A 15,795-nucleotide genomic window follows, 5' to 3' on the forward strand; every position below is an offset into this window, starting at 1 on the left:
TATCGTGTGTGTGTTTTTTCCCTTTAAGACTTTTTTTTAGAGCAGTTTCAGGTTCACAGCAAAATTGAGGAGAGGGTACAAAGATTTCCCATATACGCCCTTCCCCCACACGCACAGCTTCCCCCTTATCGGCACCCCCCCTTAGCGCGTGTTTGTTACAGTTGATAAACCTACTCGGACACTCATAATCATTTTACTCAAGGGTTCACTCTTGGTGTTGTGCATTCTTTTTTTTTTTATTTTTCATTTTTTTAAACTTTGTATTAAATTTTTTTAATGTTTATTTATTTTTGAGAGTGTGACTAGGGGAAGGGCAGAGAGAGAAGGAGACATGGAATCTGAGCTGTCAGCACAGCCCACGCCGGGCTTGAACCCGTGAATCGGGAGATCATGACCTGAGCCAAAGTTGGATGCTTAATTGACATGTTTTCATCATCATAATATCATACAGAGTATTTTCACTGCCCTAAACCGCCCCCATCCCCCGCCGGCTCCACTTGTTCACCCTGCCCCCCCCCCCAACTACTGACCTTTTTATTGTGTCCATAGTTTTGCCTTTTCCAGAATGACCTACAGTTGGAACCATGTAGTATGTTGCCTTTTCAGATTGGCTCCTTCTACTTAGTAAGACACATTTAAGGTTCCTCTATGTCTTGTCTTGTGGTGTTGAATGATATTCAGTTGTCTGGATGTTGGTGTACTTTTTGGACTTCGTGTATTCATTTCCTGTTACGGGCTCTCCTAGGCCCACACACTTTTATATCCTGTACGCTGACACCTCCAAGTCCAGACAGCGGTCTTTCTCCCTTTCTACTGTCTTGGTGTTGCTGCCTGCTAGCTATATCTCCCAGCATTTGGGCCAGAGGACTGGTCTCTGATGTCTGAGGCAGCTTGGCACCTGCAGTCTAGGCTTGCTTCTGCAGACGTTGGATGCTAGCACAGCACCCTACATTCCTCCTCTTCCAGGACTTTTCTTTTTTTTCTTTTTTAGAAACAGCGTGAGTTGGGGAGAGGGGTGAGGGGTGGGGGTAGAAAGGGGGGGAGGGAGGGAGGGAGAGAGAGAGGGAGAGAGGGAGAATATCTTAAGCAGGCTCCATGGTCAGCACGGAGCCTGACACGGGGCTCGATCCCATGACCCTGTGATCATGACCTGAGCTGAAATTGAGTCAGACATTCACACGAGCCACCCAGGCGGCTCCCCCCCCCCCCCGATTATTAATTGAGTTGCAGAGCGGATAGGCAGCTGGCTAAGCCCCCCTGCCCCCCTGGCTCTGGGTGCTCCTCAGCCGTGGTGGTGGAGAACAGTGAACCTCTTTCTGCTCCCTTTGCTCCAGACCATCTGGTTACAGTTGAGAATCTGCTGAGTGAATTACGGTTGGTCCAGTGGTGGTTCGCTGCTGTGACAGCATCTTCTGTCCCGCCTTTGTCTTAGGAAGGCTTAAAATCTCTTCCCTTCAGGGGGTCAGCACGTAAACCACGTTTAGGAAACTTAAATTGTCCTAGCCCTCTGGGCACAGCAGTTGGAGCTTGTAAGCTTCTAAAGCTCATCAAGCGAGGCCAGGAGGCCGGCTGTCATTCCAGGACTCTGGTGATTGAGGTCCAGCGTGACAGGACTTTCAGTCAGGACTGTCTTGGGTTCTTTAAGGGGAAGGTAAACAGCAAACATTTGGTGAAACAAGATTTTTTTTTTTAATGTTTATTTTTGAAAGAGAGAGCGTGAGCGGGGGAGGAGCAGAGAGAGAGGGAGACACAGAATGAGAAGCAGGCTCTAGGCTCTGAGCTGTCAGCCCAGAGCCCAACGCGGGGCCGAACTCAAGAACCGTGAGGTCAAGACCTGAGCCGAAGTTGGATGCTCAACCTACTGAGCCACCCAGGCGCCCTGAAACAAGATTTCTTGATACTTGAAGCAAAGTAACCACGAAATGCATTTGTGAATGAAAAAAGAAAATGCTCAGATTTTAATAGTGAATTGTGTACATCAGACTCTACCTTTCTTGGGTAGACTTACTCTTGAAAAAGTATATGAATAAAGCAGGTATGTCCCCTCTGATTTACACCGTAGTTTGTAAGGTGCTGTAGTTTTATTTCCGTTAGTTTTATCTACTGCAGTACCCTGGTTTCCTTCCCCTTGCTTCAGATGGTATAGTTCATGGTATCTAAATATTTAAAAGTACTTACTGGGTAGGTTTCCATGTAAAAGAGTCTCCCTGGGTGGATTCTTTGGTAACATGAATATTTGTCCCATAAGTTAGCTATAAATTTGGGTTTAATAAATTAAATTGTATTATAACTCTTAACATGAGACTGACTTATACTAGAGAATAGAATTTGGGTTTTATTTTTTGTCCTATGCTCTGCTGTGTCTGATGAGTGATTATTTTTTTTTTTAATGTTTATTTATTTTTGAGATACACAGAGTATGAGCAAGAGAGGGGCAGAGAGAGAGGGAGACACAGAATCCGAAGCAGGCTCCAGGCTCTGAGCCGTCAGCACAGAGCCCAATGCCAGGCTTCAGCTCACAAACTGTGAGATCATGACCTGAGCCAAAGTCAGTTGCTAAACCAACTGAGCTACCCAGGTGTCCCTGATGAGCAATTATTTAAGTGCACATTACTGGTGGATCTTCCCCAGAAAGACATTCTTCATTAGAGCCTTCTAGTGGGTCCCTCCCTCCTGCATCACTGCACACACCTGCAGAGGGACTCGTGCCATGTTGGAGTTGAAACTCACCACAAGCAGAGTGGCTAGCTTGTTCTGTCTGCTGAGCTCCCTGCTTCCACCCCTCCCCATTTCCAGTGTCCCTGTCTCAACGTCTTTTCCTTCTAAAGATCTGCTCAGAGTTGGCCTCTCATTTGAAGACTTTCTTGCTTCCATTCATTCCCTTACTCCACTTGCTTGTAATATCTGATATTTGTGTGTTAACAGTTTGCCTTTGTGACTTGGTGTCCATGGCCTGTCTCCCTCAGTTACATTATAATCCTTTGGGGGGCTGACTTTTATTTGAGTCTCAAATAAGCCCTGTTAGCCCTGAATGGAGTGAAGTCTCGAGAGCGAGGACACGGCCCCACCGTAGGGAGGCCGGGAGGAGGCAGATTCCCCAGCCAAGTCTGCTCTGGCTCATGAGCAGATAGTGATTCCGAGGAGGGGAAGCACTTTTTTGTTCAATACAAGATCACTGTTGAGAATGAAGTAAAAACCTCATTATTCTTTGCTAATTAGTGGGTGGTGTATCTGCATAAAAAGCTTGAATCACTGAAGATTTTAGAAGGAATTTACTTTAATTATTTCCTAATAGTCATTGTACCAAAAAAAAAAAAAAAAAGATGTCTTTCGGGAATGTCTTTAAATGCCTAGATAAAAATTATTTGTAATGGTCTAAATGCTAATAAAACGGTGTTCTTTCTTTTTCCTTTAAAAATGTTTTAATTCTGCGTCGTTGAAGAGTTGTCCCATTATCCATGCAATCCCATGAATTTTCAAAGCAGAGTAAGCTTTAATTCTCCTAGAATTGTCACACATTGTTAGGGCTTTACCATAGAGAGGGGACTGTTGTTGAGCACGAACCCTGTGCCGGACATGGGGTGCCAGGTCCTTGATGTGCATGTGTCTTTTAGTCCTCACAGCGACCTCAGAAGATGGTGCCCTGACAGACAGTGACTAATATTGATGGGACCCTTATTGCCTGTCAGGCTAAGGGCTGTATCCGCGTTGTACGATTTAATCCTTTCATCAATGATCCTAGAGGGAAGTGCCGTTTTCTTTTCCATTTTAGAGCTAAGGAAATAGTAAGGAGGTGTAGGAGGAGGAAGTGACAGATATGGGCCTGAATCAAGACCTTGAGGTACTATTCTCACCACAGCAGGCTGTGGCTCCTGCGTCGCGAGTGTCTGACTAATGTATTAATGACTGTGCCACGGGGGTCTCGAATGGTCTCCAGATCATCTAAGAATTAGAACCCTGCGAAAGTGTTTACCCTTCTGTCATTTCCTCCTCTTTAGATATGAGCCTTTTCAGAATGCCTTGCCCGTTTGGATTAATTTTTGTATCCAGTTTTGTCTCGGGAATTAAAAATTCTTTTTGTAAAAGTTTCCAGGGCTGATGTATAAAAGTTCTGAGCGTTCTTAAGATTTAAGACAAGCATTTGAATAGTTCTAGTACGAGTAATGCCGAAAGAGACGTAAAGAAATTACGGAAAGAAAAACAAAAGCAGACCTTTTTCACTGAGAGTAAGAGAGCCGTGGGCGTGGGTGGGGAGGGCAGGGTATCTGTGGGAGGGGAGTTTCATGCTTGAGAGTAGAGAAACATGAACATGAAACAGCGTCTAAACTCTCACTCTTAGGTTTTTCCTCAAGCTAACATCTCTTATTCTGTGTTAATGCCGTTTAATCTTTACATCAGCCATGGGATGGAGGGCTGTGGATGCCGAGGGGAAGCTGGAGGGAGAAGTAACCTGATTGGTCCCCTGCAGGATAATGAGGCTGCATAAAGGGGAAGCAGGGCAGGAGAATTCATTATTGAATTTTGTTCTCTTTGTTTCTCTTTTATGAAAGTAGTCATAAATGTTAAGATGACTATTTTATATCTTTGGCTACACAAGGCAAGTGTTAAAATTGATACTGTGTATCCTGTAACTTGGGCACTCTTCTCTGTAATTCACTCGTTCCCTCAGCGTGAAGGGGTTTGTAGAGAGCCCGATTCACAGAAGCATTTTATGCAAGGCACTGAGTAGACACGATCCCTCGGTCATGGTCCTTAAAGCCTTGTGAATTTTAACTGGGAGTTGATAGTATGCGTTTAAGACTCAGTCATGTCTGCCGACCATAGAAGAGTTACTACTTCTGGCCAGTACAAGATTTGATCAACTTGATTGTGTACATTCGAACAGAAAAATCAGTTCTGCCAGTCAGAGAATTTGGGGCCCCAGTTGCCATTGAAAGGAAAAAAATAAGGTGTTACGACAGAAAGAGGAGATGTTAGAAAACCTGAGGAAGGATGTGTTTTGTGGATGATTGGCTCAGCTGCATTTGAACAGACTCTTCAAACAAAGCTGTTTTCAGATGTTACAGGCTGGATGGATGGATTCAGCCACTTACCTGGTATTTGATTTGTAAAGTGAAGAGCTTTTTTTCAGGATACCTGATAGTAGTTCTTTGCTTGTTTAAGATGAAATACTGACTTCTGATAGTGGTGGATAAGAATGGATCTTAGAACATGTGTAGGATGCCTTGTCTTTCAGTGTTTAGAGGGGATTGTTTCCTGGAGCAGGGTTTCTCTGAGCAGCCTAGAAGTGAAACATCCCTTGCGACCATGCTGGATGAAGACCTTCCATTGCTGTGGATGCCCTAACTTTGTAGGAGTGTGACAGAGACCGGGAAGCCTATAGCTACGTTTTTCTCACATCAGCTTAATGAAAGGGACGGACTCTAGGGTGGCATCCGAAGAGCCCCCAAAGAGAAAATTCCGGTTGGCTATAGAGGCATGACAGGCGGTGTTTGCCGTGTGACAGAGAAGTCTCCTGCGAGAGGTGAGCCCCTGGAAGGCATGGTCCCATAAGTCTTATTCAGCCTCAGCTCTGCTTTCTCCTGGGTCCCCCGGTAACTTGGTAGAGAGAAGGGAACTTACCTGGGACTGGAAGTTATAACACTCAATCTTGAATTTTAGGAACTTCCGGTGATTCTGATTGGTATTGCCCAACCATTGTGTTGGGACACTGTGGTGTGTAGAAAGCATAACTGTGTATGTTGCAATATCCTGGCTTTCCTTCTTCACTCTCCGTTGTCAATTTTTTGAACTGGAGAATAGGGAACATGGTGACAGTAATGGTGAGAAGGGTGGTATCGTGAGTACGGATGGCCCTCCGCAAGCCGTCTTTATTTTATAGACTCCTTGTATATTTGGGTGTATACACGTTCATAAGTGTTGGGACTGGTAGGTGAGGACGTGAGTAGAATTAGTCAATTCTTTCTACAGCTGAATGGCTGGGAGATGCGTTTGGGCTGAAATAAGATGAGAAAAGTGGTCAAGGTGGACAAAATGTGTCAAACCAGTACAAACCAAAAGTGAGCCCAAGACATGCTGCCTTGTGACACTTGTCAAAGTTGCGTGTGCATTTGGAGTAGAGGTATGGTAAATCATTAAAAAAAACAACAACTCCACACTGGTAAATTTGAGAGTGGCAGGATGGTGGGTGATTCCTTAAAGATAAGATATTTAAAAGTTTTTGTGCAATATGGAATAAGAAAACCAGCATGTGCCCTGTTCCAGCTTTCATCGTATAACCCTGGGATGTCGGCCCTGTTTCACACTCGAGGGAAGTGAGATGCACACATGGAGCAGCTTGCTCAGGGACACAGGACTGGTTGATTCAGCCAGGATTTGGACACGGGTGTTCCACTTCCGGGTGTTCCTTTTCCTTCCTCGTTGCCCATTCTCACACCGGAGTGGGGACCCTCACTCTGACACTGCCGTGTTTAACTATGCATTCAGGTTTGCCTGCTCTGGTCCTGGCCTCGCTGCCCTCTCCTAGGAAGAGTGCTTCCAGACACTTGGAAGAGCCAATCAGGGAACTTCCGCAGGTTGTTCGAAACTTTAAATATTAAATATTTGGAGTTCATTTCCTTCTAAGGATTTACAGTGTTTGACACTGTCTCTTCATCCCCTCCCTGGGAAATAGAAAGGAAACTCGATCTCTGTCATCATGGTTCCTACTTGCTGGTTTAGATGTAGTTTCATTTTCATGTTCATACGTTGAGAAGCATTGCGTTAAAACACACACACACACACACGCACACTGGTTTGTTGGTTTCTTGGGTTTTTTTATTTGTTTTTTAAGAATGTGGAGTACGGGCGCCTTCCTTGCTCAGTTGGTAGCGACTGTGACTCTTGATCTTGGGGTTGTGACTTGGAGCCCCACGTTGGGTCTACATAGAGATTACTTAAAACTAAAATCTTAAAAGAATATAGAATAAAAACGTATGTGTGTGGCTAGAGTCTGGAAGGCAACAAAACTTGAGTTACGTTGGAGAGTTGTTTTTTTCCTTGATTTCATGTGTTTTTTTTTTTAATTTTTATTTAATGTGTTCTTTGTATCTGGAGACCTTAGTGAATCTCCAAATTCAGGACAACATAATGCCATAAGAGCTATGGAATGGAACCCACCAAACCACATCGAGATGCAAAAAGCCCTGATCAGTGGTTGTGTCTCAGCTGTCTGTTGTATCCAGGAGTCAGCTCCTGTGTCTCTTCCTAATTACATGTCCTGTAATCTGGAGGAAGCAACCCCAAATTGAGGGACGTGCTACAAAACCAACTGGCCTGTCCTCTTCAAAAATGTCAGAGTTATGAAAGAGCAAGCCTAAGGGACCTTCCCAGACGAAAAGACAAAGACATGACAGCGAGGTGCACTGGGGCCCGGAATTGGGCTTTAGACCAGGAGAGGGAATGTGATGAAGGGTGTTCGTGAGACAGCTGGTCACATTTGAGTAAGGGCAGTCAGTACATTAAGTACTGGGTCAGTGTTAAATTTACTAAATTTCATAAATGTGCTGTGTTTTTGTAAAATGGTGTTCTTAGGAGATGCATAGTCAAACACTTGGGAAGAAGGGCTCATACTGTCTGCAACTTGCTCTCACAGGTTCTACAAAAACTCTGTGTGTGTGTGTGTGTGTGTGTGTGTACAGTTGCAAGTAATTTCTAATTCCTTCTAGCCGGGTAGGATGAGTTTGGTATGTATTAGAGGTGGTCTGTACATAACACGTATGTACAGAGAACTTTGGAAGCCGAAAAGAGGGATGGGTCCACTCTGCAGGGGCAGCCTGAAGAAAGTCTTCAGAGTCACTGTGTTGAACCTGAGTGAGAGGGAGGGGTGTTGTGACCAAGAGAGAGAGCATCCAAAAGAAGGATTTCTGCGTATGACAGCCCACTGTGTTGTGGCTGGAAGGTAGGGCACATCAGAAGGTGCCAGGGGTTGCTCAGGGGCCACTCCTGATGGCTTGGTATGCCTTATGAAGGAGTGTGAACTTCATCCATAGACATGATGGAGATACCAAGATGCCTTCGGCTGCACGTTTCATTAAACTTCAGCTAGAATGGCTTAAATGATAGGAAGTGTATTTTCTCACATCACAGGAAATCTGAAGGCAGGGAGGGTCCAGAGTTGGATAATTCAGCTTGGAGATGGCTTCATGAACCCAGTGTCTAGTTTTGCTGTAGCCCGTCCTTACTTAGTGTGTGAGTGGTGTCTCCTCTCCTGTCTGGGGAGGGAAAGGGAGATTTCTTCCCGAGCATGCCTTGCTGTAAGGAAGGAGAACCTTGTCCAGAACAGTCTTGGCCAACTTGCCTTCAATTCTCTTTGCTGGGATTGCGTCCCTGCAAGAAGGTACTTGTGGTGGGTGGCTCTTGAGTCACTCTTGCTCCTGCAGCTGGGATGGTGTGGCCCTTCCTTAGAGGAACCTTGGAGTGGTCACGCGAGGGGCTTGCTGGGTCAGCAGTCTATCGGTCCTGCCACCGTGGAGAAGACCGTTCAGTTTTTCAGAGTGGGGAGTGGGAGAGGGAGTGACTGTATTTAAACAACGGAAACAGACACATGCACTCATCACCCCACCACTTTGACCAGTACCACTCTTTATTTTTGGCCTGTTGCTGTCCAGCCACTGCCCACGTGCACGTACTTCAGTGCTAATCTTACTTGACGTGCCATTTTACATACGATGTCATTTGCATGTTTTTACATAACATGCATATTTTCCTACCTTTTTAGTCTTCGACATTATTTTAAGAGATATGTAACGTTTTGTAATATTACACAGTAATTTATTAAACCTTCTGTTATTGTGGAATGGTAATAACGGCTAATACGATGGAATACTTAACCCCACAGGCACTGTTGGTTGGAATGCTTTACGTTTATTAATTCACGTAGTCCCCACGAAACCCTGTGAGGTCTGGTGGCCATTATCACCACCGCGCCGCCCCCCCCCCCCCCCCTTCCAGACAGAGGAAACCAAGGTGTAGAAAGTCAAGGGAGCTCAGAGCTAGTACGTGAGGGACTAGAAGCAGAGCTGGGCTCACAAGCAGGCAGTCGGGTCCTCGGTCTACCCATTGGGCTGGGCCGCCTCCGCACCTTGTCTGTACCATGTCGATGCCACACACACGGCCACTCGTGTTGTTTCCTACACATCTTGTCCTTTGTGCACGTGGCCAGGTGGCTTCGGGGTGAAGGAGGTGTGGTCGGTGAGGGACTGAGGGACGGAGATGACACAGAGGCCACACGAGAGAGAAATGGTACTTTGAGAGGGACTGGGAAATCCTGTGTGCTCACGCTCAGAGGTCCCTGTGCTGCCCGTAACCCCTCTCACGTCAGACAAGTAGTTGTCAAGTTGTTTTCTTTTCCTTTTAACTGTTCTTAGTTCCTTTACATGTCTTTATTTTCTGCAGCTTCAACACTATGAGAACTCTCCTATTCTGTTTAGGCTCGGGTTTTGTTTTGTTTTGTTTTTGTTTTTCTTTAATAATTTACCGTTTAACTCTGTGATCACTTAAGGTTAGAGTTTAATTTCCCCCAATTGCTTTTCATCTCACCTGATGCCCATTTATCAGGGCACACATACATTCTCCAGAGCATTTTAACATAATTTGGTGAAGGTTTAATTGATTAATTTCCTCTAATTCCATTAATTTCCTTTAATTTGTATATCTATCTTTCTCCTCACACCACATGGTTTGATTATTGTTTTAGAATATATGATAAAATCTAGTAGGGCCGACCCTCCTCTCATCTCTGTTTAACTTCTCCTCCTTTAGCGTTTGAAGGTTAGCCTTCCCTGTTTTATTTTCCCAAGTGAAGTTTCCAATCATTTTAACGTTACTCTTAAGACGTGCCAGTGTTCTCGGGCGGTGCTCCTTTGGGTTAAGGTCATAGCGACATAATGACATTTGGAAAGCTCTTACGGTTGCTTAGTTTCTCATTTCCATTTCTGTTTAATTTCTAGATTTTGGATCATTGTTTGACTTGGAAAATGATCTTCCTGATGAGCTGATCCCCAATGGAGGAGAATTAGGCCTTATAAACAGTGGGAACCTTGTTCCAGATGCTGCTTCCAAACATAAACAACTGTCGGAGCTTCTGCGCGGAGGCAGCGGCTCTAGTATCAACCCAGGAATAGGAAATGTTAGCGCCAGCAGCCCCGTGCAGCAAGGCCTCGGTGGGCAGGCTCAAGGGCAGCCGAACAGTGCAAACATGGCCAGCCTGGGTGCCATGGGCAAGAGCCCTCTGAACCAGGGAGATTCTTCAGCCCCCAGCCTGCCCAAACAGGCAGCCAGCACCTCTGGGCCCACTCCCCCTGCTTCCCAAGCACTGAATCCGCAAGCACAAAAGCAAGTGGGGCTGGTGACCAGCAGCCCTGCCACGTCGCAGACGGGACCTGGGATCTGCATGAATGCTAACTTTAACCAGACCCACCCTGCCCTCCTCAATAGTAACTCTGGCCATAGTTTAATGAACCAGGCCCAGCAAGGACAGGCGCAAGTCATGAATGGCTCTCTTGGGGCGGCCGGCAGAGGAAGGGGAGCTGGGATGCCGTACCCCGCGCCCGCCATGCAGGGGGCCTCGAGCAGCGTGTTGGCCGAGACGTTAACGCAGGTCTCACCGCAAATGGCCAGTCACGCGGGACTGAACACGGCGCAGGCAGGAGGCATGACCAAGGTAAGTGAGCTGAAGTGCTCTGAATGCTTCTTACTCCTGGGGGCGGGGAGCTTCTCCTTCCTAGCAGGTGACGCGGTCACGGGGGTGGGGGGCTGGTGGAATGCGGCGTGTTCCTCCCTCCTTCAGTCTTTCCCTCTGCCCCTCAGATTTGGAGGAGGGAGAGCTGGTATCTGGAACCCAGAGAGAAAGATCTCTGCCCCTGTCCTTAAAGTGGGAATTCTTGGGGCGCCTGGGTGGCTCGGTCGGTTGAACGTCCGACTCTTGATTTCGGCTCAGGTCGTGGTTCCAGGGTCGTGGGATCAAGCCCTTTGTCGGGCTCTGCATTTAGTGTGGGGCCTGCTTGTGATTCTGTCTTTGCCTCTTCCCCCTCCCCCACTCGTGCACGCTCTCTCTCTAAAATGCAGTACAGCAAGGTGGGAATTGTTAAGGAAGCCCGCAGTAGAGTAGCCTGCACGCGAGGCAGTTGAGAACGTTGGGAAGGTATCTGGACTGATTGCCAGTTTTCAGCCCCTTAGGAAGATGTGTGCACATAGGACCACATGGTTGAAAGAGGCACCTTCTGCTGGGAATCAGCTTTGTGTCGCATCCCTGACTCTCGTGGAGCTGCTCTATCCCGCTTTTACCCAGCTGACGGAGTTGTCGCCCGGTAGACCCTTTCCTTTTGACATTCGCCCGGCCGGCGAAGTGTCTTTTGTCCCAGTCCCCATTTTACCAGCCAAGAAGCTGCATTCCGGGCTGCTCAGCTGCCTGCCGTGAGGAGGCGGCGGAGCCCGGGCAGCTTGGGCCTTCGGGTCACAGGAGAGACTCGGGAGCTGTGGTCCCCAGAGTGGGGTCCGTGGGCCGACAGGGGCAGCGTCTGCAAGGAGCTTGTTAGAAGCGCAGAGCTCCCGACTCGGAACATAGGGTGCAGCCCGGCGCCCTGCGCTCTCCAGAGCCTCCGGGGGGGCCGGGGGGCCTGTGCAGGCTGGGCTCTGGCTTGTAGCTACCGGCCTGCAGTGGGCAGCGGGCATGCAGAGTGGCGGCTGAACTCGGAGACCAGGGAGGGGAGAAGCTGGGGAGATGGGAGACGGGACAGGAAGGGGGCAGGCTGATTCTCAGTGAGGGAGCAGGCCCCGCAGAGGCTCCCAGACGAAGGCTACTCAGCCGCGGCCACTGGAGCACCTGTTTCAGGCAGCATTTGGAACAGCAAATTCTAGAACAGTAGAATCGTTTGGCTGTTGCTTGGATTTGAGTCCAAATAAAGGAAAAGGAGAAGTAAGAGTAGCACACAGTCTCCCCACAAGGCTCATGGGGGCATTGGGAGAGGCACGGGAAGCCCGAGGACTGTCTTAGGTAAGGAGACCTTTTTTTTTTTTTTAACTTGGGAAATAAAAATGAGATAGAGTTGACCATTGAACAACACAGGTTTGAACTATGTGAGTCTGTTTATACGTGGGTGGGTTTTTTTTCATAAACACAGTACTATAAATGCATTTTCCTTATGATTTTGTTAATAATGTTTTCTTTTCTCTAGCTGGCTTTATTGTAAGAAAACAGTATATAATACATATATGTAACATACAAAGTAAGTGTTAAACTACTGTTTGTATTATTGGCAAGGCTTCCGATCAGTAGTAGGCTATTTGTAGTTAAGTTTTCAGGAAATCCAAAGTTCTGTGCCAATTTTCAACTGGGTGGGGATCAGAGCCTCAGACCCCTGCATTGTTCAGCAGTCACCTATAATTCCAGACATTAAAATTGCATTTATCTCTCTTGGAATGTTGTTAAAGGGGAATGTGAAGTTCACTTTTACTTGTCCCTGGCATTTGCAGAGGACACCTGCGTTCTAGAGGTCGGTTGAGAAGAGATTTCTGTGGGTTAGGGCTCATGGTCCGCTTGATGTTTGCTCTGTCCCAGTTCACTCATCACTCCATGCTGCACCATGGACTTAGAAAACAGTTACTTTTTGGTTTTTTTTTTTTTTTTTTTTGGAGAATGCAGAGAGTTTAATGCAAGGGTTCTCAAACTTTTTGGTCGTAGAAGTCCTGGATAATCTTAACCACTGTTGAGAGATTTCTTTCAAATGTGCATTATATCTGCCAATATTCGCCACATTAAATACTGGAACAGAATTTTGAATACCAAGCACACGTTCCATTAGCCATTAAGCACAGTGGTATCACATGGTATCCTAGAGCTTCTGGAAAATGCCTCTATGTTTCTGTGAGAGAATGAGATAAAAAAAGGCAATAATGTCTTCGTACTTTATGAAGTAGTTTTGACGTCAAGACCCCCTCCCCCACAGAAGGCCTCTGGGCCCTTTGATCATACTCGGCGAGCCACTGATCATGCTTATTCCTAAAAGTTGGGCTTGGTATACCAACACGCGCCATTCTCATGTGTAAATACACGGATGATTTCTTCACGTCTTCGAGGTCCCCTGGATAAGTCAGATTTCCAGTGGTCTCGTGTGTCATAATTTGTTTCTATAGGGTTTTTTTTTTCTCGTAAAATCTGGACAACTTACATTCAGTTGATATGGCTCTTAAGAATCTGTTATCTCTAGGATCCTTACAGTTCATTTGTTGAAGAATCCGGTGGTTTTGTTTATTCGTTCTGGTAGGTTTCCTGTAGTCTGGGCTTGGTCGGTCCATCTCTGTCATCCCATGCTCCTCTGGCTGCCCCGAGTTTTCATTCCTTTGTGCAGAGTGATCTTTCAGACAGCCCTTCTTGAGTGTTCACTGTGTGGAGAGGAAGCGCATTGGTGTTGTGGAGACTGCCCCCTCTGTGCCCTGCAGGAACAGCCTCCCAAAGAGGCTGACGGCAAAGGAAGGACTGGGACTGGTGTTTTCTGGAAGGTTGTCATGGCCTTTGGGTGGAAACAAAAGAATAGTGATGGACAAATAGGAAGAGCCAGAGACGAGCGCGTTTTAAGCCAAATAGGACTTAACAAAAAATTTTTACATGTTTTTATTATTTTTGAGAGAGAGAGAGACCAAGTGCGTGGTGGAGGGAGGGACAGAGAGAGAGGGAGACACAGGCTCCAGGCTGGTGGGACTGGAACCCATGAACCACGAGATCATGACCTGAGCCGAAGTTGGGATGCTTAACCAACTGAGCCACCCAGGCGCCCCCCCAAATAAGATTTTAAAATACACACGGAGAAAAAGAAATTTTTAAAAAAATAGTGTTGATTTAAAAATGATCATTACAGGGGCACGTGGGTGGCTCAGTTGGTTGAGCATCTGACTTCGGCTCGGGTCATGATCTCTTGGTTCTTGAGTTCAAGTCCCGTGTCGGGCCCTGTGCTGACAGCTCAGAGCCTGGAACCTGCTTCAGATTCTGTGTCTCCCTCTCTCCCTGCCCCTCCCCCACTCATGGTCTGTCTCTCTCTGTCAAAAATAAATAAACATTAAAAAAATAATAATAAAAATAAAAAAATAAAAATGGTCATTACAAAGAAAACACAAATTTCCTATGTGGCTCATTTGGTTAAGCATCTGACTTGGGCTCAGGTCATGATCTCAGAGTTCATGAGTTCAAGCCCACATTGGGCTCTGCGCTGTCAGCATGGAGCCCACTTGGGATCCTCTGTCTCCCTCTCTGCCCCTCCCCCATTCTCTCTCTCAAAAATAAACACTTAAAAATTTTTTTTCCTATAAAATAATTCAAATAATAGAAGAGGTCAGCCTCGTTTCTTACAATCACTTCATACAGTTATGTTTAGCACATACTGTTTGTTCATAAGAAATGGAACCAAGCTACATAAGCACTTTGCTGTTTTACGTAACAGTACATACCCTGCTTACCTTTCCTTGTCAGCGCGCACAGATTTTTCGTTTTCCTACTGATAGCAAAGTATTCCATTATTTGATGCACCGTAATTTATTGATCTACTCCTCTCATGGTGAACATTTGGATTGTGGTCTTTCGTTAGTATAAACACAGCTGCAATGAATGTATCTTTCTGTCTAGGTATATCCGCATACATTGTGGGATAGATTCGAAAAGTGAGGTTACTGGGTCAAAGGCTTTATTAAAAATTTCATTTCTAGAAAGTAATCAGGTATGTGGTTTAACAGCAAACCACCAAAAAAGAAAAAAAAAAAAAGGCTAGTGCTAGAGTAAGAACTGAAAAGTTGATCTCCCTTAAATTTTGACCTTTGGTTCTCCCAAAGTTTCTCACCAAAGACAACTATTTCTTAACTATCCTGTTGGGTATGATTTGTGCAGAGAGAGGCGCGCGCGCGCGCGCGTGTGTGTGTGTGTGTGTGTGTGTATAGATATCTCCCCCCTAAACATAAAGACTAGTATAGTACAGCAGTGCCTGAGTGGCTCGGTTGGTTGAGCATCTGACTCTTGACTTTGGCTCAGGTCATGATCTCCCGGGTCGTGGGATCGAGCCCCTGCATCATAGCACAGAGCCTGCTTGGGATTCTCTGTCTACTCTCTCTCTGCCCCTCCCCTGCTCAAGCTCTCCTGCCCCCTGCCTCAAATAAATAACATTAAAAAAAAAAAAAAAAGAGTAGTATAGTATAACATCTCTCTCTCCCTCCCTTTATGTATGTATGTATGTGTGTGTGTGTGTGTGTGTGTGTGTGTGTGTATAAATACATGTACCTATTTCTTGCCACTTAATAATGGAAGTTGTAAGTTCCATGTTGGATCGAGCTCAGTCCTTCTCACTGGGTACGGTATTAACCCTGATTTGGAGGGATGCCTGAGTGGCTCAGTTGGTTAAGTGTCTGACTTTGGCTCAGGTCATGATCTTGCAGTTTGTGGGTTCAAGTCCCACGTTGGGCTCTGCACTGACACTCAGCTGGAGCTTGCTTCAGATTCTGTTTCCCTCTTGCTCTCTGCCCCACCCCCTCCTCTTCCTCTTTTTCCTCCTCTTTCTCTTCTTCCTCCTCTTTTTCTCCTCCTCCTCTCTCTCTCTCTCTCTCTCTCTCTCTCTCTCTCTGTGTCTCAAGTAAATAAACATTAAAAATAATAATAAAAATTTTAAAAGGTCCCTGATTCAGGTATATCTTAATTTATTTGACTAATGCCCTAATGGCTGTGCATTTAGGTTGTTTACAGTGTTTTACTGATAATAACAATTTTGATTTATACAT

At 46.0% G+C, this 15,795-nt stretch overlaps 1 protein-coding gene across 4 annotated transcripts in view; it reads left to right on the forward strand.

Annotated features, from left to right (window-relative positions):
* LOC122471738 (CREB binding protein) overlaps nt 1-15,795 on the forward strand; it is a 127,427-nt gene that overhangs the window by 13,514 nt on the left and 98,118 nt on the right. For all 4 annotated transcript variants that reach the window (XM_043560714.1, XM_043560717.1, XM_043560715.1 and 1 more), the window contains exon 2: nt 9,990-10,702. In XM_043560714.1, the coding sequence (XP_043416649.1) occupies nt 9,990-10,702 (713 nt within the window). The remainder of the gene's footprint in view (nt 1-9,989; nt 10,703-15,795) is intronic.

This window comes from Prionailurus bengalensis, chromosome E3 (assembly GCF_016509475.1).
Source record: "Prionailurus bengalensis isolate Pbe53 chromosome E3, Fcat_Pben_1.1_paternal_pri, whole genome shotgun sequence".
NCBI lineage: Eukaryota > Metazoa > Chordata > Mammalia > Carnivora > Felidae > Prionailurus > Prionailurus bengalensis.